Source organism: Sinohyriopsis cumingii, chromosome 5, assembly GCF_028554795.1.
Source record: "Sinohyriopsis cumingii isolate HCF-2022 chromosome 5, ASM2855479v2, whole genome shotgun sequence".
In the NCBI taxonomy this organism is placed as follows: Eukaryota; Metazoa; Mollusca; class Bivalvia; order Unionida; family Unionidae; genus Sinohyriopsis; species Sinohyriopsis cumingii.
Genome location: NC_142965.1, coordinates 50,410,837 through 50,438,418, shown reverse-complemented (window position 1 = coordinate 50,438,418; position 27,582 = coordinate 50,410,837). Strand labels below are relative to the sequence as shown.

At 35.2% G+C, this 27,582-nt stretch overlaps 1 protein-coding gene across 4 annotated transcripts in view; it reads right to left on the bottom strand.

Annotated features, from left to right (window-relative positions):
• The window catches only part of LOC149799139 (uncharacterized), a 49,056-nt gene extending 22,393 nt beyond the window's left edge, over positions 1-26,663 (bottom strand). For 2 of the 4 annotated variants that reach the window (XM_089958233.1, XM_089958236.1), the window contains exons 1-6: positions 26,251-26,603; positions 10,986-11,418; positions 9,775-9,870; positions 6,520-6,740; positions 5,536-5,719; positions 3,186-3,271 (exon numbers count right to left, since the gene is read on the bottom strand). In XM_089958233.1, coding sequence (XP_089814359.1) covers positions 3,186-3,271; positions 5,536-5,719; positions 6,520-6,740; positions 9,775-9,870; positions 10,986-11,415 — 1,017 coding nt within the window. In that variant the 5' untranslated portion in view covers positions 11,416-11,418; positions 26,251-26,603. The other 2 variants (XM_089958235.1, XM_089958234.1) reach the window with 2 other exon arrangements.
• Positions 26,664-27,582: the final 919 nt, after the last annotated feature.

Sequence of the window (27,582 nt, the reverse complement as noted above, 5' to 3'; positions counted from 1 at the left end):
TTTTTATTCAAAGTTTCATAAAAATCAGAACAAAATGCAGTCCAGATAATAACAAAATGCAGTCCAGATAATAACAAGTTCAGTCAGTCAGACAAAGAATCACATCATTAACATGTGTAAATCCAGTTCCTTATCAAATTCATCCAAGATTTCATAGATACAAGCCCATATCTCAAGTTAGATTCAAATCAGATTAGAAATAAGGCCTCCTAAGTGATAAAAAGCTCAGTCAATCACCTCATTAAAATGCTTTGACCCTGCATACAAAATTTCTTCCAGTTCATATTTAAACCCAGATCAAAATCAAATCATAAATACGATTTGCAGAGTTGTAACACGATCAACCAACTAGATGCATAATCAGGTCATTATTATGTGTGCATTTTACTAAATATCAAACATTTCAAGGACCTTGATGATATAAGCCGATATTCCAAGTCAATACAAATTTATTAGAAATGTAGCTTCATTAGTGTTAACATGCTTAGCAAGTTAGATACTTGGTCAGTTCATTAATATGCATGAATTTGGCTTATTGTCAAAATCTACCAAGAACTTTATGATATAAGCAGATGATTAAAGTTTCATAAAAATCACATGGTCTCCAGAGTGATAACAATGTCAGCCAAACAGATGCAAGCTCACTTGATTAATAAGCATGGATTTTGTTCATTCCAGAACTCATCACAGATTTTAATGATACAAGCCCATACTGATCTAAATTGGATTGGAAACTGCACAGTGATATAAACAATTATTGTTGGATGGATGGCTGACAACACATGGCTCATGAGATGCACAGAGATATGCTATTATGTCATTTGGTCCTACAGCTAGGTAAACTAATGAGGGAAAACTTACACCCATATTTTGGTTGTACATCACTTTGTGTGAAGTCAAAAATAATGTTCATGTTTTGATGATTTTATTTTCTAACTGATGACATCAGAAGAATGAGAAACTGATACTCTATTTTATTAAATATACAAAACTTGCACCAGAGTTTGATAAAAAAAATTGCACCAGAGTTTGATAAATATAAAACAGCACATAAGAGTAAGTGTACAAAAAGTTATAAGACAAAAAATACAATGTTTTTCTGGTCAGCCAACTGACCCTGTTTTTCAATGCTGACCATAGCACTCTTTTCCCCAAGGGTAAAACAAAAATAATAATACAAAGTATTTCAACAAAATAAAACTAAAAATTGATTTGTTTTTCAAACTGAATTGGCTTAGCCTAGTACTTGAAGTGTTTAGTGCATTATATATATATATATATATATATATATATATATATATATATATATATATATATATATATATATATATATATATAAAATCTATGCTGGACTGAGACAAACAAATCCCAGTCATGGGGTTACATTATTTGTCTTCCCATGAGGCTTGCCAAGGAAGGAGACAAAATGTAACCCCGTGACTAGGATTTCCTTGTCTCGGTCCAAAACCCAACGTAGATTCTTTTTCTCACCCAATAATTTCCTTCAAAGTAAAAGAGAACTTTTCACTTTTGCAACATAGTTTATGTGCAAATGTTTACATGTGGTGCATTAATACAAATATGTTTATGAGGACTGTGGCGTGACCATGTCATCCGAAGTACCACAGTTTTTATGTGTGAGCCAAAATAATAACAACATTAAATGTTTAGTACTGAGGTATTATCACATTTAATATATGGATGTTATATGAAATTAACAATAAATAGCTAATATTTATTACAAGAAAATGTTTCATTTTCATCAGTTCCAATTTAGAAAGTTATATTGTAAATAATGGAACGATACTGGGCCCACACCTCTGTTGTAGCAGTACAGGCTATTATTATAATGAAAAGTTACATGCAGCATGAGTGTCCATGCTTGGGTTATTCATGGGTAGTGATCTGTGTCACTATCGTGTATAACTCTTCTTTGCTTTGAAGGAGGTGAAACTATTTGTGACATACTTGTGTTGTCCTTAATACTGATTGTAAAATTACCCCTGTGTATAAAATACCCTCCAAATATGGACCCTAGCAGTAACTGTGTACAAAACTTTCAAGTTCACATTCTTTGAAAATTTATTTTTCTGTCTTGGAAATATGGCAAGTGCTAGAGTGAAATTTGCTTCTGGATTAATGTGTTGATGGATAAATGATTTCTTCTGGCTGGTAAGTGCATTATTTGTCATTAAATATTGCAAGTATATTTTTGATTCAACTCGGGCACAATGGATATGCTTAACAAAATTAGAATAAAGCATGTTTGACATAACACATTTCTGGCTGTTACTAAGTTTACCATAGTTGTTAAGAGGGTTGGGAGGCTATGAAGTGTATATGTCTATAGTCTGTGTGCATGGATCAGTGTTTTCAGTCATAGTTCATTTCACACAGCATTGAGAATTTTATCGTATCTGTAGCAGTCACTTTTCAGGTCAGCATCATTAAATGTAGCTAACAGTATATAATTTGTTTCACATCAAGTATTTAAAACTAGTTAGGTAGCTTTAGCTACATTTAATGACGCTGACCTGAAAATGTACTGAGCTATAATGCCTGCATATAGGATAAAATTTACTATGCTGTGTGAAATGACCTAGCATAACATCAAAAAGCTTGCCATCTCTTGCATGTGTGTCTTTGTCTCTCTCGAAATGTTTTTGCATGGTGTGTTCTCAAAGATGGATTGACCTTAAGTTACTATGTTTTTGTTATACATTTGTTGTTGTTATTGTTTGATTTTAGAACAACTATGTCAGGCACAGCAGAAGACAAGGGTTTCTTTTTTTTATTGTAGTTCTGAGTGCGTGGACACCTTGACTGAGACGACTGGTCTGAGATGACTAGACTGAGATAAGAAAAGAAAGGTTAGCAAAACAGCTAGATTTTTTGTCACATGGGTGATAAATATAAACATGTGTGTGTGTGTGTGTTTAAAAAATTATATAAATTATATCTACCTGCCCTAATTTAAAAAAGTGCAATAAGAAACACATTTTTGGGGGCCTGAGAAAAGTATTAATGGAACAACTACACTAATAGTTTGAAATGGATATGAAAATGATGCTAACTTAAATATTGACAATAGCATTGAAAAGTGACATACAGAATACAGACTTTGAAGTAAAGTTTTATGCTTCAAGTTTTAATTCTAATGCAAAAATGTGTACCAATGAACTTACCTTTACTTTGTGTTCATCCATCAATTCTTCCCTAATTTTTCCCAACACTAGGCTGTGGAGATTATCTGTCTCACCACTTGCTGCAGCTGAAGGTATTATACAAAATTTCTTGTGCATAAAAATTATCATTTTAGTATCCAATAGGTTTTCACAATAAAAACTCTTTTAAGGCATATATATTTGTGTGACCAGACAATGGCATGGCTGAGACAGGATATAAAGCTTTTAATGTGTGATTTCAAACTTTTGATGGTGTTAAGTGAGAAAAAAGCCAACAAAATACCTTAAAGTTTTAGAACCATTAAAGATAGTCTTGTTCAATCAAAACTGTCAATAGCTTGGAAGCTTTCCATAGTGGTGGAAAATGATATATTTTCTAATGTGACTCTGGTCAAATACATTAAAGGCTTTATGGAAAAGTCAAATATATTAACAGCTTTATGGAAAAGTCAAATATATTAACAGCTTTATGGAAAAGCCAAATATATTAACGGCTTTATGGAAAAGCCAAACACATTAACAGCTTTATGGAAAAGTCAAATATATTAACAGCTTTATGGAAAAGTCAAATACATTAACGGCTTTGTGGAAAAGCCAAATTCATTAATGGCTTTATGGAAAATCCAAACACATTAACGGCTTTATGGAAAAGTCAAATACATTAATGGCTTTATGGAAAAGTCAAATTCATTAATGGCTTTATGGAAAAGCCAAATACATTAACGGCTTTATGGAAAAGCCAAAAACATTAATGGCTTTATGGAAAAGTCAAATTCATTAATGGCTTTATGGAAAAGCAAAAACACTAATGGCTTTATGGAAAAGTCAAATATATTAACAGCTTTATGGAAAAGTCAAATACATTAATGGCTTTATGGAAAAGTCAAATTCATTAACGGCTTTATGGAAAAGCCAAATACATTAACGGCTTTATGGAAAAGCCAAAATCATTAATGGCTTTATGGAAAAGCCAAAAACATTAATGGCTTTATGGAAAAGCCAAATACATTAATGGCTTTATGGAAAAGTCAAATTCATTAATGGCTTTATGGAAAAGCAAAAACATTAATGGCTTTATGGAAAAGTCAAATTCATTAATGGCTTTATGGAAAAGCAAAAACATTAATGGCTTTTTGGAAAAGTCAGATTCATTAATGGCTTTATCGAAAATCCAAACACATTAACGGCTTTATGGAAAAGTCAAATACATTAATGGCTTTATGGAAAAGTCAAATTCATTAATGGCTTTATGGAAAAGCCAAATACATTAACGGCTTTATGGAAAAGCCAAAAACATTAATGGCTTTATGGAAAAGTCAAATTCATTAATGGCTTTATGGAAAAGCAAAAACACTAATGGCTTTATGGAAAAGTCAAATATATTAACAGCTTTATGGAAAAGTCAAATACATTAATGGCTTTATGGAAAAGTCAAATTCATTAATGGCTTTATGGAAAAGCCAAATACATTAACGGCTTTATGGAAAAGCCAAAATCATTAATGGCTTTATGGAAAAGCCAAAAACATGAATGGCTTTATGGAAAAGCCAAATACATTAATGGCTTTATGGAAAAGTCAAATTCATTAATGGCTTTATGGAAAAGCAAAAACATTAATGGCTTTTTGGAAAAGTCAAATTCATTAATGGCTTTATGGAAAAGCAAAAACATTAATGACTTTTTGGAAAAGTCAAATTCATTAATGGCTTTATGGAAAAGCAAAACCATTAATGGCTTTATGAAAAAGGAAAAGCCAAATACATTAACGGCTTTATGGAAAAGCCCAATTCATTAATGGCTTTATGGAAAAGCCCAAAACATTAATGGCTTTGTGGAAAAGCCAAATACATTAACGGCTTTTACAATGATGTTAACAGACTATAACAAAACTTTGCAATGCATAGCATGAGGTGCAAAAGAAAATGGGATAAGAAGATTTATGAATCTTGTGTAAAATGCCTGATGGTCAATATGGCTTATTTCAGTTTTCCTTTTTCAAAAGGTTTACACTAAGTAGGTTTAAACAGCTTATCTGCATACATATATACTTCAGTTTAAAATCAGATTTCAAAATTTTCTATTCATAATCACGGTGCCTAGTCATACAGCAAAAAAAAAAATTAATATGTCTCTGCTCTAAAACTTTCGACAGAGCAAACTTTCTTCAGCTGTGGCTGTTTCAATAATTCATTGAGAAGATGGGATCCATTAAGGTATAAGCATGATGTTTTTCTAATAACATGAAGTGTATTAACATCTACAGGAAAAATGTATACAGTACATTTTGAAATAGAAAAATTAAAATGATGGCAGAAGTATCAACCAAATCAGTCTATGGAACAAAACTTACCATCATATGGGATAGTACTGTAAGTGTTGTAGCAGTCCTTGTGCGCTGTGTTATTCAGAACTTTCATTAATGTGAAGTAAAAGCGTGCCATTTGAAGTCGAAGGTCAATATTAGCAATACCTTGTTCTTGGATCTGGTACATGGTATTCAAAACATTTGGATACTCCGCAACAAAGTAATACTCCTGAAATTAAATCAGCTAATTACTACAGTTTGACTTCGTGATACAATAAACTATGGCTATAACACTACCAAAATGGACAACATAAGTCATGTCATTTTATCTGAATATCTTAAAAGCCAATATATCACTGTATGTAATGTCAGTAATAGCAGTTTATTATAACAATTACTAAATTAAATTTCAAAGTTCAAAATTTAATGAAGGTAACAAATTGAATCTACCCACATGCAAGAAGCAATTTAACTTCTTAGTGAACTCCATAGTCTTGTACTGACATTGCCACATTCTGATGCAAACCTTTCCATTCTCGGGAAACGTTAGGCTGACTACAGAGAAAACCTGGATCCAATAACAATACATCATCACTTATGTGTTAAGATCAACAACGATGAGGACTACCTCAAATATAATCCAGAAAATAATCTTCGATGATTATGTTAAAAATGCTGGTGACCTTGTGCATATAAGGACAGTAAGAATAAATTACCGTGAAAGAACAGATGTGATGAGATGATCTGCATAATTTAATAATTAAAAAAAATGGAATATTTGTTCAATAATTGTCATTTATGTCCAATTGTATCCTAACAATCGAGTTGATTAAATCCCTTCCTCTTTTGAAGTCAAAACCCCTGATAAGCAGACTTCTCTATTTTGTCACATGTATGATTCTTGCTGAGAGGATATAACAAAATATTTATTAGCTGCAATTGTTGTGGTTAGTCAAAATCCTCAAAATATATTTTAATATCCATTTAAAGAGGAATAGATGAAAAGAGTTTTAATGATACGAGCCTTACTGTTGAATTATCCTTGATGCTGTACAAATCAACCTTATATTCTCTCGGTTTCCCAACATGGACAATTTGAGTGACATCAATTTTGCCAACGTGCCTAATTCTTTGCTCATAATCAGTAATTGTTGGATACGTCTTGCTGTCATGAGGAAGGAGAATAAAAAACTTCAATGACGTTCTTCCAGGGACATAGTAACCACTCTTGGTCAAACCAGCCTTCAATGCTGAAAGTGAAAGGTAATGCATGATTTTATATTTAATATTTATGCTTTCAAATTCAAAGAAAATATGTACCTTGCATCTGTAAACCATTGATGATCTGAATGGAGAGTCAAAAACTATATTATGAAAGAATGAAGCAAGCCTAAACTTTGATTTCGACAAAGCAAATTTCAAGGAAGATCAGACTTGAGGCAGATATACAGTGTAACTATCAGTTACTTCCTGGATTTATAGAGACTATTAGCAAAGGATTATATAATCAACATACTGCATTTTTTCTTCAATGATTTTAATACCGATATCAAGAATGCATCTCAGAAAATGACTTGAAAACATTCATGAAAGAAGTTTATCTAACAGATGCCCCTGGAAATGGACATGCATTCTGAAAGAAATCTTTATATTATCACAAAATAATCATATCCACATTTGGAAACAATATCATTTCACAGACAAAATCAACAAAGAAGGGATACAATTCGACTTGAGATATAAACCATTTTGTTCTTATTTTCTTCATTTTTCCTTATTTTATTAATATAGTTAAGTTTAAACACATGGAAATTCTATTTCAACAAAGAAAAAACATCCTACCTGTTACCATTCATTTATATTTGGCTTCAATTCATAACAGCATATTTACATTTAATAGAAAAACAAACAAGAATATTGTATTTGTTTGGAAACTTATGCATGTGTGTACCTGTGTATTATTATGAACACTTGAGTATTATGAAAACTGTACCTAAGTATGTGTAATGAATCAATGTACTCTGCTAGAAAGCAAGCAGTTTATTTATTTTGCATTAAAAACATGATTCTTTACAACCAAACCCACTGACATGGTCATGTTTTGAAAAACAAGATATTCAGTAATCTTCAGGATTAGAAAAAACACTTTAGTATATAGGCCAATAACATGAAGCATGTAAAACTATCATTGGGGCAACTTATACAACAATTAAAAGACAAAGAAGTCAGGTATAAACAACCACCATTTCATGTATTACTTTACTGTCTTATAAAACTCAGGGTGCTGTGTCAAGTACATTAACGACTGATGTGGGAGAGCTTATTGTGCTAACCTGCATAGGTAAGATCACTAAGGGGAACAACCCAATTTGTTCTAAGTTTTAGGGCAAGTCAAAGAGGTGTATGATGCATGTATATGAACAAAGCTTTAAATGAAGATGTTTGTTCAATCTATATTAAAAATTATTGGCAAGTTTGTGAACAGTGCTAAATTTGTTTATTTGAAGTTGGATTTTGCTCCTTTTATAAAATGCAAATCATAATTATATATGTTGCCAGAATAGTGTTAAAGTATAATACATTTCTGAAGGTGTTGCTCCTGTTGTTGTGGGTTTAACACCATTTTTCAGCACACAATAGACGATACATGGCAGCCAGTATAACTGGTGGAAGAAAAACCTAGGGAAACCCAGGAAGCTATTGGCAAGTTTTATCACATATCCACATTGACTGAATCTGAGACTATAACTAATACAGACAGGTCGGTGGTTCTTCCCGGGGTTTTCCTGGGTTCTTCCTCCATCATTAATACTGGCCGCCATGCATAGCCTATCATGTGCTGAAAAATGGCATTAAACTCCACAACAACAGCAACAACATACAGAGAGAGGTGAGATGACAGTTACTGGTAATGGCAAGCAATTTAGACCACTTGTTCAACATGAGGCACTTTATGAAGGTGATTCAGGAAGCAATAAGCTATCAGCAAAGCACAGTACAAATAAATTTCATAACTCAATGTGATGCAAATAGGCAGGGTGGTGATCATGGTGGTGGTGGATTTTAATTATTGGCACATACTGCAAAACAAACAGCGTATCAACATAAGTCATTCTGGAGCATATGACATCTGCTGAAATAGGAGCACCACCTGTGTGAAACATTCAAGACACACACTGAATTGAACATTTATTTATTAGTATTCGTCATCTTAATATTGTTAATATGCGGTTTATTGGCACATGCATTTCATGACAATTTTAGCCACCATTTAGCCACCTCTGACTTTTTATAACTTTACTGGTGGTGGTCTAGCCATGAAATATGCTGACTGAAAGACAATAATAATCTGATCCTCAAGTTTGCACGGTTGATTTGTGTTGAAACCCAAATTTGCCAAAGGCATTTATTATTTATTATTATATGTCAATCCCCCATTAAAATTTAAAATAACATGTCCACTCCCTCATTCCAACAATGAAATGGTCAGTCTCAAATGTGATGCATATTCATTTACAAATGAGACAAGATATGCTGTAGTCAAGCTGCATCAGATACACCAAGAATAACTTGGTTCTGACCAGAATTCACTCAGAGAGTTCAGCAGTGAAGTTTGAACTACAGTACCATCCAGTCTATACCTTCAAACACCCTACTGAACTAAAACTGAGAGCAGCAAAGACTGCATCTAATTAAGCACACTCACACACGTATATATATATATATATATATACAGAAACTTGATGTACCTGTATAAATTTCTTTAAAGTCAATGTGGTAATGTGATTATGTGAGTGTTTGCACATATGTATGTAGTGATGATATTAACAAGGCTCAGTCTGCCAAATATTTCTTTTGTTTTAAATGTATAAAAAAATTTCAACAAGACAAACAAGTTACTTTCATTTTTATTCAGATTTGAATTTACACTAATTTTTTTATAGGCTTATATGAAAAGATAGCTTATTCTCAAATGAAAAACATTGCTTTATTGGATCATGTGCACTGACCACTCCTTAAAACCTCAAAGCACATCACTGTTTGAGTCTCAAAGAAAAACCAAAGCTGTCTGGGAATAATGGAGGAATCTGTCCTTTAACATCAAACAGAACAAGAAAGGTTTCTTTTTTTAATTAAATATTGAGAAAACTGCATACACATCATCTGACGCCAGTGGAACATACAAACACAACCTTGGCTATAAAAAAGACTATTACTGAGATCTGATTTTACCTTTCACTTTAATGGACACATCCATACATAATATGGTATAAATTCACTTACCTGGTAATACGTAACCATAATAACCAACTACTAAACTGTATACTTGTCCAAGGGCAATATTCCCAGCAGGTAAAATCTCAGTAATTGGACATGGTGCTGAAAAAAAGAAATGTCTACTTGAAAATGATACACCAGGCTGACTGAATATCAAACCTCTGGACTCCCTTCATTTCAAGGCAAAAGAGAAAGGGGCCTGAAGCCCTGCTGCACCATCAAGAGTGCAATGCTGTACCTGATTCATGACAAATCCCCCCCAAAGATCGCATATTACTGGTAATTGTTTATGCTCCTTGAGAAATTCTGTAGGTTTTATCTTTGGTTTTCAATCTGTACACAACAGAATCAAATGACACGGAATCCTGTCTTCTTATGATCCGCACTATCTTATATCACCCTCTCATGTTTCAAATGAACAATTTAATGTTCTTAATGAGGAATGTCAATGAATGATAACAGAATACGCAAAAAATTATTGCTTTTGGGAGTTTCAGTCTAATTGCTCTCATTTAATTTTGAATTTTAGGTTGGTATTTTTCCAACAGGAAACAAATAAACCATGTTGTTACACATCATTTAAAACAGAAAATTGTAGAAATACTTGTTCACATTCTAACAGAAAGTGCTTTTATTGATGAGTCGAGGCAAAGGGATGCATATTCAGGCATGTAACTGGACCATTTTTCATCATATGCAAGTATGGAATAATGAAGGCATTCCCATTATCGCATAGCAAACAACAAAGAAAGTGTTTGGATGTATTCAATGTAAACACTGGTTATGAAATCATGGAGTGATTTTTCTCAGATAAGGTTGATTGCAAAACTAACAGATCATTAAAATAATCGTTTTGAAATGCATTATTTCTTTTCTTGCCAAAAATTTTTTACGCAGCTGCATAGCCAAGTCTGGGCAACTACGTGCCTGATATTTTGCAACCAGATAATAGCGATTTCAAATTCCATCTTTTGCTTTGGGGGAAAGAAATCTACAGACCTATCAAGCATAGAAAGCAATAACTGCTGACAGCTAAGTAATTCATTAAATAATGTATATTAATAAGCAATTGATCAGTATCAAAATGCATATATATGGAGGCCAAATTAAGCATGTTATCTGGGGTAAATGTAATTACTAGGTAATTATTGTTCGCTGAGAAAGCAGCTAACAAATGGCTTCTTAATGTCATGAGGCTTCTGTTATTCTATTCTCACCTCTGACTGATTGAACCAGCCTGTCCTCCCAGTCACTGCTTCCAACATCGATGAACAAATGAGGCAGATTCCCCAGGATTCCAACTTTTAATTCCCCCTCATCTGACTTTTCTATCCCTTGTAAGAGGAGCCGAATGCAGAGATGCTTGAGACGTTGCGATTTCTCCAGAGCGAGAATGGTTTCCATGGTAACCCAGGGACTGTTCTTTGACTCCTTGGTCAGTAGAACCAATGTCACCCTCGAATTCTCAACAGCGTGTTTAATGTTCTCAAAAATTTCTCTCCCTGGGGGAAATAAATTGTCTTTGAACGAAGCGATGCATTTCATTCCTGCTTTGGACAATACTCCATCGATGTGCATGGCTGTTTGTTTATCAGCCTCGCAGTGAACAAGGAACACATGGTAAGGTGGTTCCTCTAACGAAGCCATCTTCTGTAAAGTCAGATACAAGTCAAAACATGCATGGAATTTGGTAAGTGCCCAGCTAATTAAAAATTACTCTGTTTATAATATAATAATCAAACACGAATATTGATTAGCATTATTAGTAACAAGACAAAAGAAAAAAAAATAAATAAATAAAAAACAAACAAAAAAAAACAGATTATCTCATCTCTGTGAATCCTTCCATAAAATATTATTTTCTGATCTAAGGTTTCATCTTTGTAATAAAGGAAACAGGTTTTCAGATACATAATAGACCTTAGACACGGGTGTTTCGCAATCTCTTTTGTAAGATTATATTTATAACTTTTGATCTTTTTAAAAACAGAAATATGCTTTACATCTAACTAAAGGGTAGAATCATAGGGTAGAAGGGGTCAAAACGCCTCCGTGGGGTAAAACGCCCCCAAGCCATCCTGACGCACCTGCGCTAGAAAATGGACTGGTCTTTATACAGCAAAGATTGCCTAGGTTACACAGGCTTTGTGAATGGTGGCCATTGTTGGATGCAGCCGCAAGCATGGCTTTTATGCAAGAATATTACTTTTGTTTGGCATTTTCCTGTAAAAGTGTTCAATCCATTTGTTTGCAGTATTTTTGACTGGAACTACCTAAAGAAAACAGGGTACGTATGTTTTTAAACAACATAGTATAGAGATGTATCCTGTATAATATTTCATGATTCACAGCAATTGTTAATTCCTCCTATTGTTAAATTGTCAATGCTGAACGATATTAGCAACCCCCCCCGGGGGGGGGGGCGTGTTGCCCCATAACTGTTTAAATGTTGCACACTTTTTAACTAACCGTTCATATGCCTAAAATTATTCTATACATTTTTGCAGATGGTGCATACTTACAGAAGGAAAACTGATTGAGGAAATTATGGGACACTAACTCTAAAAGCGGCTCTTGAAGCAATTCATTCTGAAACTTCACTGAAAGCTGCTGCCAGGATTTTCGGAATTCCAGCTAAAACTTTGCGCATACATAGAGATTTGAAGGTTTCGCAAGCTGGAGTGTCAAAGCTGGGAAGTATGACTACTGTTTTCCAGCCTGATTGTGAGTTACTTCTAGCTGAGTACATCCAGTCTATGGAAAAGGCATTATTTGGAATTACCACTATTAACGTACGGCGTTTGGCATACGACTTAGCAGTTCATCTGAATATTAAAAACCATCAATTTCAAGGCAATGCAGCAGGTATTGATTGGCTGAAAGGCATTATGAAAAGGCATCCAAATCTAGCCATTGGAGCTCTAGAGGCAACCAGTGTCAGCAGAGTCGTGGTCTTTAACCGGTCACAGGTAGTCAATTTTTACCAAGTATATAAGGAATCTCTTGACGCAACAATTGCTGATGGTCTCAGAATATATAACAGCCACAAGCCAGTAAACATCATTGCATCAAAAGGTGTTAGATCAGTTGGTAAAGTTACAAGCGGTGAACATGGTCAAACAATTACTGTAATATGTGCCATGAATGCGGCCATTACCTTTGCACCGCCAGCATTTATCTACCCACGTAAACGAATGGTTGCATCACTGATGAATGGCGCACCAGCCAGAGCACTGGGCTTGTGTAGCCCAATTGGGTGGACAGACAGTAATATTTTCTTGCAATGGCTGGAACATTTCACTTCTTTTGTGAAATGTACGAAGGACTCTCCACACATACTTCTTCTTGATGGGCACCATAGCCATAAAACGTTGGAAGCTGTTCTCTGTGCCAGCGAGAAAGGGATTGTGTTGATAACCTTTCCTCCCCATTGCACACATCGTCTCTAGCCTCTTGATGTCACAAGTTTCAAGGCACTAAAAAGTTGCTTTCAATTTGGAGTCTGGAAACTGGATGACAAGCAGTCCAGGAAGACGAATAAGTGCGTTTGAAATTAGTTGATACAATTTTTTTTTCTGCAGCATATAACCGATCTGCCAGTTTACAGAAAGCTGTCACTGGTTTTGAAGCCTGCGGACTTTGGCATTTTAATCCAAATAAGTTCACGGACGACGATTTCGTTCCTTCTATGGTAGCTGATGAACCTTAGCCAGTATCAGATAGGCCTAATGCGTGTCAACAAGCACTACCTGTCATCACAACTGATTGAACCAAATAAGAAGCTGATCACCTGTCGGTTACTGGGTGCATAGACATGCCCGAGAAGTCGGGTGATGCAGAAACATCTGTTCAAGAGGACAAGACAGCTGACAAACAATCAGTTGGTATTCCTATAGTTACTGCACATAGGGCAGACGATACAGAAACATCGAATGAAGGAAATATGTCAGTTGACGATCAATCGCTTAGTAACGTTATGATCACTTCTGACAATGCAGAAACATTGACTGAACCAAGCAAAACTGTTGAATTTCTGCTAACTGGTAGTTCTACAGCCATTGTGGATGGGTCGGGTAATCCAGAGACAGACAAATACAATTTATACTCAGTCACCTGATAATCAACAAACACATCACTCTGCTATCACCGTCGAGGAGACAGGCAATCTGAAAATGTTTGACGAAGTTATTCTTGCTAGAAGAACGGAAAGTGCTACCTTGGGGGGTATCTCATAACGAATGCAAAAGTGCAGACTATTCAGCATTTATGAACATAATGCTTAAACGTTCACCAAAGCCTAGAATATGCAGTCATCGCACAAGAAAGCGAAAGGCAGAATCAGCCATGAACTTAACATCATCACCGTGTAAAAAGATGCTTACTGAAAAGCAAAGAAAGACGATAACAAATACAAAAGGCAAATTTAATAGGACTGTACAGGCAAGTGGGAACAAACGGAATGAAACCAAAGTTTCAAAACAGAAAGAATGCAGAAGAAAAAGAAGCAGACATGTAGAGAGGACAAAAAGATAGGTAGAAAACCATCTAAGATTATGAAGACAATTTGTATACAGGACCATAAAAAGGGAAAAAAAGGCTTCGGGTCCAAAGTCAGTTGCTAAACATGATCTTGCCTTGTCACCAAACACAACACATAATAAAGACAACATTTGTGGAAACTTCGAATTTGAATAAGGAGGAAGTTATGATCCCTTAATAGAAGGTTTCCTGGTCGCAGTGCAAGGAATGTTCCAGGTGGTGCCATGAATCCTGTGGCACCACCCTCAATATGCAATTTTGCTGTGCTAAGTGTGAGTAATAAAAAATTTACCAGGAACATTCATGACTTTTGGGCTTTGTCTTTTCTTCATTGACTATGGAAATTAGGGACTATTTAGACTTCAGCATTGGTGTAGCTGCTTGCTTATCCGCACTGAAGTGCTAATTTGAATGATGAAACAGTATGAAGTGTTAGCATCTTTGCCATATATAAAATGTCCATATAGGAATACTACTTGATTTTACAGTTCAATAGTATTCCTGTAGTTTTACAGACTTTTACAGATGTTGAATGCATTGTGGGGCAAAATGACCCGGAGGGGGCGTGTTGCCCCACCATAGGGGAAAAAGTCCCGTTTATAAAGTTTTACTATTTTTCATTTTTCGCGTAAATAGTTTCTTCATTGTAACAAAACATTACATTATGTTAGACGTAATGCATACTTTAAATAAATTGTCCAATTGCGAACATAAATTACCAAAAGTTGTTAAATGGAACGTTTTGCCCCCCACTACCCTACCCTCGTCTCTTTCGTAAAGGGATCAGTTTAGACATGTCATGGCCCAAGGAATAGTTTCGTCTTAGAAAATCCCATATTTTACGCCACGAATTCCAACTTCAGAATATTGAAGAATGCAATGTACATAATAAAAAAAAAATGTTAGGTGGAGTTAATATTAAAAGCACTGACAGTGGCAATGTCGCAACAGTGGGCTAAAACCGATGTGGATCTTCCTTGAGAAAGATACAAATGTATAAAGTTGGAAAAGCCATCTTTTAAGGTACAAAACCTAATTTAATTAATAAATTCGTGCAACAAGGCTAATATATACTTCCCTTAACATGGAAGAACAAATTGACAATTCGCTCATTTAAAAAACCAAACTAAATTACTAATGCTCAAAATACAATTTAACTTTTATAAAATCTCTTTAGGAGTACGATACTGTTGTCCAAGGCAACTGCACCCAGGACGAACAAGAAAACAATAGCAGGATTACAAACTGAAGGAGGGAGAATCATCTGTAAGGCACGAAAATATACATCATACGCTTCAAGTTTGCGGGAGACATAGTAGGAAGAATTCTCCAAAAAGACGCTACAAATAAAGAACGACACAATGTTTTAAAATGCATCATGGCGTGGCACGTGAATGCATACGGCCTTTTGGTTCCGCTAAATGTCAAACAAGTTAAGTAACAGAAAACTTAGTGACGAAACTAACCTCCATGCACTTTTAGCAGGACAAATATATACCAAATTTTATTTTTACTACAGTACGTTGCAGAATGTTTTCCATTTTGGAACTGTGGACCATCCCTTCATTGCATTCTTCTTAATCACACTTAAATATCCAGCTGCGAGATTATCACGAATTCTGCACACAAGATGTCAGCGTGGCTGTAGCTTATTAAACAATGATTGTTTTCAAAAACCACTTGCCACTTCCACTTAGCAAGATGTATTCATGAAGTGAACCAGAAACTGCAAATTATTTTTTCTTGTACTAAGTATCTTGCAATAAAAAATGGAACAATAGGAATTATGTCCGCCAATAAGGACATAGCTTCATTAATAATGGGTAACTCCTAGTAATCGCCTAGTCAACGAGGAGAATACATGCTAGCAACTATGAGATTTGTTTAATCACTATTTATTCATACTTTCATGATATCTCTCTGGTAACCCAAGTTAAAGTTATCAGTTATTTACCTCCCGCACTCCATCTCCACTTCAACGCCATTATTTTCATATGTTGCTTGTTATTCCTAAAACGTTGCTTATTTGTTATTGTTTGATGTTATTACACTACAGTATGCAACATTTTAAATATGCCATTAGTTATTCTGCAATCGTCTGCCACCGTCATTTACTCCAGTCACATCATCGAGGTAAAGATTATTGTTAACAAGCAGAGAATCCAAAATAAGATCGAGTTTCTTCCTCGATTCTCTATACATCTTGTTCGACTGTATGTATTTTCCATTCTGACTGCTGTAAAAAAGCAGTTTAAATCAATGTTGTATTTCTCTTAAGTTTAACATTTCGAAAAAGGTCTGGTTAAAAGCATTTTTATACTGAAACTAATGCATGTTTATAGTAAATCTTAGTTGCATGAATAAAGTAATGGTGGCAGGAAAGCAGTAACAAAGTTAATGCTTCCTGCAGGTAATGAACTATTAATGTCGTTTTATCATGTGACCGTTGTATTAAATTTTTCCACTGGTTATGGTTTAGACGATTTTATCAAAATGGTAATAAAAAAATGCTGCAGCTGTACTTGTATTTATTTTGGTAAAATGTCAAATTGATTAAATTTAATTTGAAAAACATTATATATTGCTGGTAAAAACACCGAAAACGTATCAGTAAGAGTTATCTGGTAAAAACACGGAATACTTATCAGTAAGAGTTATACCCCTTTAAGAAAGTGTCATCATGGTCACTAGTACATCATAAAGGTTTCTAGATTGTCATGAAATTCGGACCAGTTATATCTTCTGACCCAGTGAATGAATATGTATCAAGTGTTAGTAGTACAAGTGAATGTTTAACAAATTAAGATTCCAGATTGTCGTTTATAGCTATCCAGTATACTTTTACCGTCTATTGCGACTTATACCAGTATGAACTAAACATTGCTTAATTCGGAATTTTTATAGCGTCATAATGTAAGGCATATGAGACTTGTAAGCAGTCTGATAAAGATTTGACAGCGACCACTTAAGGGTCATGTTCTGGTAACCTATGTTATTACCATAATCGCTAATTTTATCAACCAATCAGATGAAGTCTTGTATTCGCCTTTGAAGACTGAGCATTGTGGATGAAGAGCATGAATGTGTACCGAACGAGTTGATTCACTTTCAGATTTTTGAAAGCTGCATTTCCTTATCTAATTTAAAGATCATCAGAATATGACCATTAAGCTGTCGTCGTCAGATCTTCATGTTGGACAGCGAAGAGCTGATTTTAATCAGATTGATAAGCGTATAAACAATGTAAACACAGTAAAAATGATAATAATAACATTAATATTCTTGTTGTTGTTATTTTGATTACTATTATTATTAATGACTTTTAGAAACATAAATATCAGATAATAAATACATAAACACATACATGAACACATACATACATACATACATACATACCCGCGTTTGTACTTCACATCTCAACTAAAACATGAACACAATTCTCATTTGGATCCGTTAGTTTTATCGAACGCACTTTAGTAAGAAGTTAGACAAGCATTCACTTGTCAAGCGGCGTCATCGGCAGCTTGCTTGGGTTATGGTTAGAGTATTTCCTAAACACCTTCATAGATTCCAGTCATACTTGGTAGCAATCATCATGAAGCTACAACGATTCATTTGGTGACATGCACACTTGTCCCTTTGTCCTTGAGGTCAATGTCACAGATCGTAACCTTGCCCTCATTGTTTGCTTTGCAATCATGCTATGGCCTGTTGACTGTGTAGTTGGTCCGTGATGAAAATGGCGCCATTTCACCACCCAATTTGGCCGTCAAAGTGGCATCCTGAAATGTTGTCATCTCTACTCATCTTGAATGGATGGTCATATCGACATGGAGTTTTCTGTAACATATTTTTGTGATATCAACTTGGCGACAGATTACAAAAATGTTGCCCCACAGATATCCAGTTATACTTATATTTTCTAAAAGATTCTAAATAAAAGTGGTGCCAATTAAACCACGGCAATATACTTGTCAGCAGGAACATCTTGTTATACGAATGATAAAGATAATATTGGGTTTTCACTGCACTTAAAATCTTGCAATATTTAATTGGTACTCAATGAAATGGCGAATATGTGACTGTCAACATAGCCGCGCTTCTGCGAAGGAATTTTGAAAACCAGACCTAAGTGACACTAACTTCGAGTCAATGGTCACTGCTTGCATTAATGCACTTCATGTGGCCTTAAAACCAATGACTGGTACGTTTACAAGTGATATATGACCAGATTTTGTATTTAGCTGCATTCCAGTGGACAAATTAATAGACAACTGACGACAATTTTAATTTTAAAGTGTCTTGACCCAGATATTTATCTGTACTGACTTGTGAAAGAAGCAAGTCTGAATGGACTTTTATCTCGCCAAGTTTGAGGATGTGTCTGATAAATACAATGAAACGTGTGGAAATCTCGTGACCAAACGTCACCTTTGTTTGAATAGACTGATATCACGGAGAAGGATGTATGAAAATATCCTCAAAACAAAGAAATCAGTACACATTTTTTTTTAAATGAAAGCAGTACATGATGCAGGAGGAGTAACGGTGGCAATTCTGGACTATATATATGCGCCATTGTCATTGAGGACTAGGCATGAAACAATTCATCGACATACTGATACATCGAAACTTCTCCTGTACCGATAAACGTATCAATGCAAGACGGACAAGTTATTTGAATCTTCAGCAGTTCTCAATAATTATTCGTTTGCCTTCTTGCTTCTTGTTCTTTACATTGAGAATTCGTCTGAAACAGCTTTTGATGGCACAGGCACGCACTTTTGTTAGAAAAAACAAACAAAGAAAAGACTTGATAGCACTAACTCGCGTTCTATAAATTAACACAAAGTGACATGGTAAATAATATTGCCCCCCCCCCCCCGCGCCCAACGGCCTATATGCAATGCAAATTATTTTAGATCAACAGCTTTTCCAGCATTTCAGATGTGTTCCACGGGTAAATCAAGTCCTTTACTCATCATTTATTAAACATTTTTAAACCAAGTTCCTCTATTATTTGTATCTTGTCTAATTTGGTTGAATTTGTAAGCTACACTAATGTTGCCACACAGTGAATTATGTTAAAATGAATTTTCAGTTGTTGTTATTGTTTCTTTCGGTACAGGGTACACAACGACCACCAGTCAGCATTTGCGATAGCTTATTCGCTGCGTGACAAACAGGAAATATAGGCAATGTCATAGAGAAACTTGGCGGAAAACTTGATCATTAATTATCCTGGAAAGTACGTAAGGTGGCGCTCACCAGATAATATGTACTTTTGAGAGAGTGACATATGTAAGGTGAAGTAGTTCGCATTTAAAACATGCACAGTGGAGAGAATGTTGGCATATCTCTATGCTACATTAATGTAATGTGGACGATATTTCTTTTGGATATTGTACTTTTGGAAATTTTACATGATTTAAGCACGCTGCTAACTAAAATGACTGCTCCCTTGTGTTAAAAAATCATTTTGAATTAGTCTAAAGTGCACTATACATAGCAGCTATTAAAATAGGGAAAATGAATTTTGCCAGACTAGACAATACCAGCTTCTGAAAGTGCAATGAATGAATTACCAAATATATAAAATGTAAAAAAAAGTTATCGGCTCTTTTTTATACAATTGACCTCTGAAGTTCAGGAAGTGAAAATGACCAAGTAGAGCTAGCACTTTTTTGAAAGGTGTACATTTGAAGTAAGGCCAAGCTGTATACTCTATAACCCATAGTACACCCATCAATCATACACCAAAATAAAGGGAATTAAAGGTTCTTTGCATTATACCTAAGATATACAAGGTCTTTTTTAAACAGCCAGTATATCCAGTGAGGAAAGCCGGGGAAATTCTTTTTCTTTAAAATCCTAACCCTTATGCAAAATGCGAAACTGTATAGCGCCACCTAAACAGAGATGCTGCCAAGACGCAAGAATCACAAAAATTGCACGAATTCGCGCTGTGATGCGCGAACACTCCCACAAATTAACTGAAAGTCGCACAAATGAAAATGTACTCGGCGCATTATACAGCTTTATTTTAATGGCTTATCCGTAAAGTGCTATTCACGATATTAGTCCCGCCAGATAACGTAGCGCTTGTCGCTACGTCTGTTTCTTCTTCCGGTAGGCAACTATACGCATCTGGGCTCTTAGTCTTGAAGTGAATCTTAAACTAAATTTGATTGGCAAATTTTGCACAGGAACAAGCATTATGTCGTAGTTTGAACCTCACATCTATAAAGTTTTACAAACGCGTATTTAAAATACGGGCTACCTAAAAAAATCCAAATGGCTGATTCCCAGTGTGATTCTTCTTCAGATGGCGATTTCATTCGGCAAATACTTGGCGATGATAGTTAAGATGACAATAATTTTAAAGTTATGACATATCAGATTATTGGAGCTGAAAAAATGTTAACGACGATACCAGTTGGTGATTTTTGAGCCCGAAATGTTAAATACGACTCCGATGTACATGCTGGATGGACAAAAATAGACGGCATGCGGGTCAATCACCCTTTCAGCAAACGTACAGAAGGCAGGATACCAATCCAAATTAAAATACCGACAATTTAAAAGCAGAAACAATTTCCATTTCTTTTCTCAAAACCATATATTCCTATCGGGGTTAAGATAAACTGAATAAATAAGAATTAAAAAAAAATGAAACTAAAAAGTAAAGATATTTATCTGATCAAAATACCCCTTTCCGGCGGCAAAAGTGAACCCTGCGTCGATCAAATAGAGCAGCCTTTAATGGCCTATAAAAATCAATGAGAACTAACAAGTAGTCTGTTTAAAAGCATTTTTGTTATCTTGTCATGGACTAGAATGACATATGAATAGATGCTAAGTATATGCCTGTAATCTGCATACTGGAAATACGGCCAGTAAATCAGATAACACGGCATCATCAAGTTCATATGCGTATCGATAATGTATCGTATTGTGTATCGTGAATCGTATCGATACGACACAGAGGTGTATCGTTTCACCCCTATTTAGGACCAACTAGATATCAAAAATAGTCTTTTGGTATAAAAAAAATCCATGTCAATTAAACCATTCATGCAGGAGGAGTGGCGATAACAGTATATTACAACTAGCCGCACTGGTGGCCATATTGGATGTCTCCAAGAGGAGCCATTGTTATTTTGGTCCAACAAAACATAGGAAGTATTGTAGTACAAATCTCATCTCGATGTGACCATCAGTTGAAATAGAGTAGCCATAATAGGACTTTCAAGGCGGCCATGACAGTGGCAAAACTGGATGTCAAAACAGCACAATGTTTGGTTAGACCAACTACGTATTTCAAGAAAATCCCATGTCAATATGATCATCGCTTTAGTAGGAGTAGTGATAACAAGATTTTCAAGATGGCCATATTGAATGTCTGAGCGGCATCATTTTCATTTAGGAACAATCAGAGCTTGGCGTAAATATGTGTTTAAAGTTTCACGGCAATCTTTGAAGTAGATTAGGAGTAGTGATAACGTGTCTGATTTACGTTCTAAGGACAACTAGTCAAAGCAATAACTCTTCCGGTGTATGACTAGTAGAGCTAGAAAAACCTAATGAATCCGAATGAAAAATGTGTTCCTGTTGAGTTGTCGTGTAAAATACTATCAAGAGTATCTACGCCTGTATCCTGGTATACACTTCTTTTCCGATATTCATAAATAACATTGATGAAAAGAAAAATTAGTAGTAGTGGAAGTATTATTTATTACTCCAGTTTTGAAAAAGGTCATGGTAATTGTCTTCAAGAATGAAACCTTCAAAAGTAAATGCATGTTAAACGCGCTTATCTTTCTTAAAAGTCCAAGTTCCTTCAATGAGAATCTTTTTCTTAGTTTTCACTAAAAATAAGATAAATTTTGCAGTAATTCTTAGAAATGAAAATAAATGTGGATAAAGCACAAACTTTAAATCTTACCAATAGCAACAATAATCATTAATTACAGTGATTATAGGTGACATATAACAAATTTCCTGATTTACTAAGCTGTATATTTCTTCTTAGTCCTTCATGCGCAGTTTAAATTCATCGAATGAACCATGATTTAATTTACTGAAGGACAGGATCAGTGTTTTACAGTAATTTTACGACATTATGGTCTTAAACTATGTAACAAGAGGAAGTGAAATGAAAAAATGTATTAATCTCAATAAATAATGTATTTCCCTAAAACAAATATTCAAAAGACAAATTATTTTGAATTCCAAATAATCCTAATTGACCTGTCGAAAGCCCAAAAGTACAGAATTTTTCGAATGAATTCCAAAAATCTTGAATGTACCGATGCAACAACAGTCTTGGATGTATTGCCACAACGTTATAATCCAGTATGCCTCTGAATGAGTTCTCAATAATACCAAAGTAGTTTTAGTCCAAAAAGTCAATAAACACTTTCGCATCCAATGAAATAATTGAAATAAATGATTCCTCCCAAAGTATATCTGAACACAACTGAAAATGATTCCACAGACTGATTTTACAACAGAAATGAAGACTTTCTTTACCAAACCTCTGTTTATATATAAAACTGTCACCTTATCCATGACGCAACAGAATGCCCTGGAATTCCCAAGAAGGTGGTCATTTCTAATGGAAAATTCCATCAAATTGTCAAAACGTTCGTTTCCAGAACATTCTAAGCTCGTAAACAATTTTAAGCCTTAAACTAAAATTTTAGTATATATCTTAAAAACATGACAAAATTCAGGTAGGACCAACTTTGAACATGACAAAAGTCAGGTAGGAACTAACTTCAACATGTCAAAAGTCAGGTACATAATACAAATTAAATATACAAACAGTAGCATTTTAGCGTATCCTTCGATTTCGTCCTTTGGATAATTTAATCTACTGAAAACTGCGGTACATTTTTCTTATTCAGTTTTTAGCTTAAATTTAGAGCAATACTCTACATGAATGTCTTTAAATAATTAACTGGCAATAACTGAAACCAGTCAAAAACCTTTTTACAACAGCAGACTTTTTGATCGGCTCTGATTCAATACAGTGTTATTGCATGTTAATTATTATATCTTCTTGAATGTTAAAGTGGACACAAACCAGCATGTTAGACAGAATACTCAAAACTGACCATGCACAGCCACTTGCTGCAATGGCAATTCATTGATCAAATCTACTCAGCTGCCTATATAGAACAATATTTCGTTAGTTAGCCCACTGACGCAAGCAAATTAAATGCCATTAAACGAAGACCTTGTATGCTTCACTGTGTGGTTTTATTTACCATTGACCTGCTTGTCACGCAGTGTTTAGTGAGTAAGCTTTGGGAACAGATATATCTCAACTTATGATCATAAAATAAATACATTCGCAACTTCGAAGTCAGTTTTACGGATCATACATCGAATGTATGAAGATCGCTGCTATTCAGATCACTTCAGCTATTTACAAAACAATGACTGATCGAGTTACAAAACAATGACTGATGGAGAAGTTACGATATATGTTTCATTTGTAACGTGTTAGTCAATACCTCAGTCAGTCCAATAGTAGAAATAGCCGATACAGCCCAAATGGATGGGGGAATTTCCGGCGAGTGAAATGCATGATTTTTGTGTAGATTACTGCGCCGACATATATGCGAGGTTTAATTTTGTCTGGCAGAAATAGCAGAAGCTGTTCAGAATGAAAACAAAAAACCACTTAAAGTAAATCGAGTTAATGGTACCCACAAATGCAGTTCCAGCCTATTTTTAGAGCATTGTTTCCTCTCTCCTTTTTGATGGCGATACACAAGCTAGATTTAGGCACTCTTGGTATGTATTTAAAGGTAATTGTTTATTCTTTAGAATATGAGCTTATGGTGTGGTTGTCTATGCGTGTTTCGGCGACAGTGTACAGTGAGAAAAAGGGACTTTGTGCTTCTCCGGAAGTGAAATATGTGTTCCAGTGCACGTTGATATGATTTGTATTGATTGTCACACATGGAAAATTTAGTACTGCGAAACAAATGTAGAGAAAATTTAGTAAAATTCTGTTCTGTATCCATATAAGGAACTGTTCATTCTCCCAGGAAATGGAACAGGGACACCCTGGTGTAGCAATGGATATTTTCTTAAATTGGTCATTGCCATATTTCTTCACTTACGGCTATACTGTAATTTTTTCACCTATTATGGTTCAGTGATTAAAGATATATTTGTGACTTAGGTGTTTCGAGTTTGTGTTGTTCTAGAAATTGATGTGAGACACATAAAACGCCCATAATTACTGACAAGTATCCAGACAGTGACATACCAATAGAACTAGCCACCAATAGCACTAGACACACCGGGTTTAACACAAATAGAATATCTCAAAACACGGCCTGGCTGGCAACTATTTGGAATTGCATCTAGATGTTTGGTACACGATATTGTTTTGTACGTTTTGTGTGTTTGCAAAATGATCACGAAGACCTGAATTTGCAACATAAGCTTTGACAAGCGTCCTTGCTAACAGCTCCCGCCGACTTCACGGGTAAATTTTGATTTTTTTTTTGAAGCTATCCAAAAATACAGACTTTTTCTACCTCACTGGTGGATTTTTTAAAAATGAGTTTTTCATATTATGCAGTTTCATGCAGCATCACAATAGTGCATACAAAAATCTCCAGTGCACCCAAGTGGACACGCTGCCGCGAGAATTTCACATAAACAAAGTCCTTCATTATCACCGTTTATGCATTACCACGCGGTGGTAATAGTGGACACAATGAATAACCTATTACAATCACATCAATTGCATTAAGCAGATAAACGGTGGGGTGGGTTGGGGGCTGTTTATCGAAATGATAAATAAAAATTCATCCAATTTTATCATAAACATTTGATTTTTTTCTGGTGCCCTAAGCACTTTCTTATTAGTGTGCTTAATTGATAATCCGGCCGTGATTCTCTCTCTCTCTCTCTCTCTCACCGCTCCGGTGGCCTAGTGGTTAGAGCGTCCGCCTCGGATGCGGGAGGTCGCGGGTTCGAACCCCGGCCGAGTCATACCAAAGACTTAGAAAAATAGTACTAACAGCTGCCTCGTTATGCGCTCAGCATTAAGAGGTTAGTTAGGACTGGTCGGCCTCAGGTGTCAGGATAATGTAACTGAGTGGGACATCATGCTACATGTCGGCGGCATGATGCCTCCAGTGCAAAACATCACTATAAACTGTCACACTGCAGACATCGTAGCGATATGACTGAAAAATTGCTAAAGCTACGTTAAAAATCTAAATCACACACACACTCTCTCTCATTAGAAAAGGATTAGAAGAAGTGGGATAACACTTACAAATGGATACAATGGTCAGTCAAAATAAATGTATTTATTAATTAGTAGCATTGATTAGAATTTATACAGAGCTTCCGTCATTGGTCCTATATTAAGACAGTTGTCATTAGTCCTATATTAAGACGGTTGTCATTGGTCCTATATTAAGTCGGTTGTCATCGGTTCACTGCAGCATTTTTTGATTATAAAATCGAGTTTTGTCGCTGCTTTTGATTATGCGAATGACGACCATACTGATATATATTTACCATCAGCAAGTAATCTGTTGGTTTCCAATATTCTCATGTTCAAAGTCCAACTCCATTAAAATATATATATTCTGATATCGGAGTGGTCATACATCAGGTATTTATCACCGTCCGTATGATCGGGGGATCAGTGGAAGAGGCACATGCATTTCCCAACCGATTTTTGTTTACTTTTATACAAAACATTTTCCTGGACTAGACTGACGGAATCATTTTCCGTTAACGACAAAATCAGAGACTGGCTTGATAGATAACATTGTCTGATGCAAACAAAAGTATTTTCTACATAAAGGAAGCACTAACGGTTAGATTTTTGTTTCGAAAACAGAAATTCCGCGCGTGCGCGTGGGTGTGTGTTAGAGAAAGAGAGTGATAGTTTTTGCCTACCTGAATGCTAAAGAACAAAAGCTATAAATATCACAAATGTAACGATAATCCAGGCCACGAAATGCAAGCTCTCTATAAGAAAATTCCTCTAAAAATCCATTACAGTGTTGTCATCGGTACGATTGGTCCATAGGTCACTGTGCACAAGAGGTAAATAATGATATTTCTGGAAACTCCAGTGGTAAGTACAACTACTCTAGGCCGATTTCCAAGTCCGGTGTGTATTCCGTTTTTGACAGCATATGCAGCTTAATGAAAACTAATTAAAGGATGAATTCTCCCCAAACACAGGCAAACAATCCACTCGACAAAAAAAGAAAAATGTTAAAATACAGCGATTGAAAGTAAGGCACATGTACCTAATAGACAAGGTTGTGTCGTCATTCAGGAGAAACCGTGCTGCTATTTATAATATCTCCCCACGCTTGAAATTCCCGTAAAGGGATATAACTCATGGAACGCTTCTGTCGTAGCACAACAAAGTTTACGTGCCTCTAACGTACACTTTCGTGGATTTCGTACAATTTCGCTTCATAATAAGAGTAGAAATTTAGCTCCTGGAAAAGTTATAATGTCATATGAGAGAGCAGCAGAGAGGGTGAACAGACCATAGAATTCCGACAAAACAAATAAAACAAACAAATAAATCATCTCGTAGAAAGGTCAAGATTTTACAAATGAACTTTTCCTTGAGATGTTTTATTTCTGCAATGACCGATTGTACTAATAAAACCTCAGTTCGAAATAGTAGCTGAAAAAATAAAGTACTCTACGTGTTTATTTATTTCTTGTTTATTTTTTTGACGACCAACGTTGGTAGGTACCCTCTCTGCTGCTCCCCCTGTTACCCAAATATTTTATCAATACCCACACGATATCTTGTTCTTGGATCATGTAAATTTATTGTTATAAATCCATGCGGAGTAGCTTGCGCTCGTGAGAAGAAATTTTTGAATTTAATTATATCCATGTCACCACCACACCAGGTTTGATGAATATTTCGCAACGTGTGTGTGTCTACGCCATTAAACACAACTAAAATGTTGCAGTTGTCTCTGATCACCTTCGGAATTTGTGTATATCGTTGAGTAACATAGATCACGTCTGTATTTTTATGTCTCCCTCGGGAAAATATTCTGGCTGGATTTGATTGTTTATCTAGCATCACATCGTCGTATACAACTAAATTATTAATAAATCCGTCTATGGAATCTACGGATGGTGCTTCATCAATGTCGGTTATAAACTCTATAACATCATTATCTTCATCCAGTAATCGCGCGTTTTCATTGAAATCTTTAAGTACATCATAACATCGCTGATCATCAACGG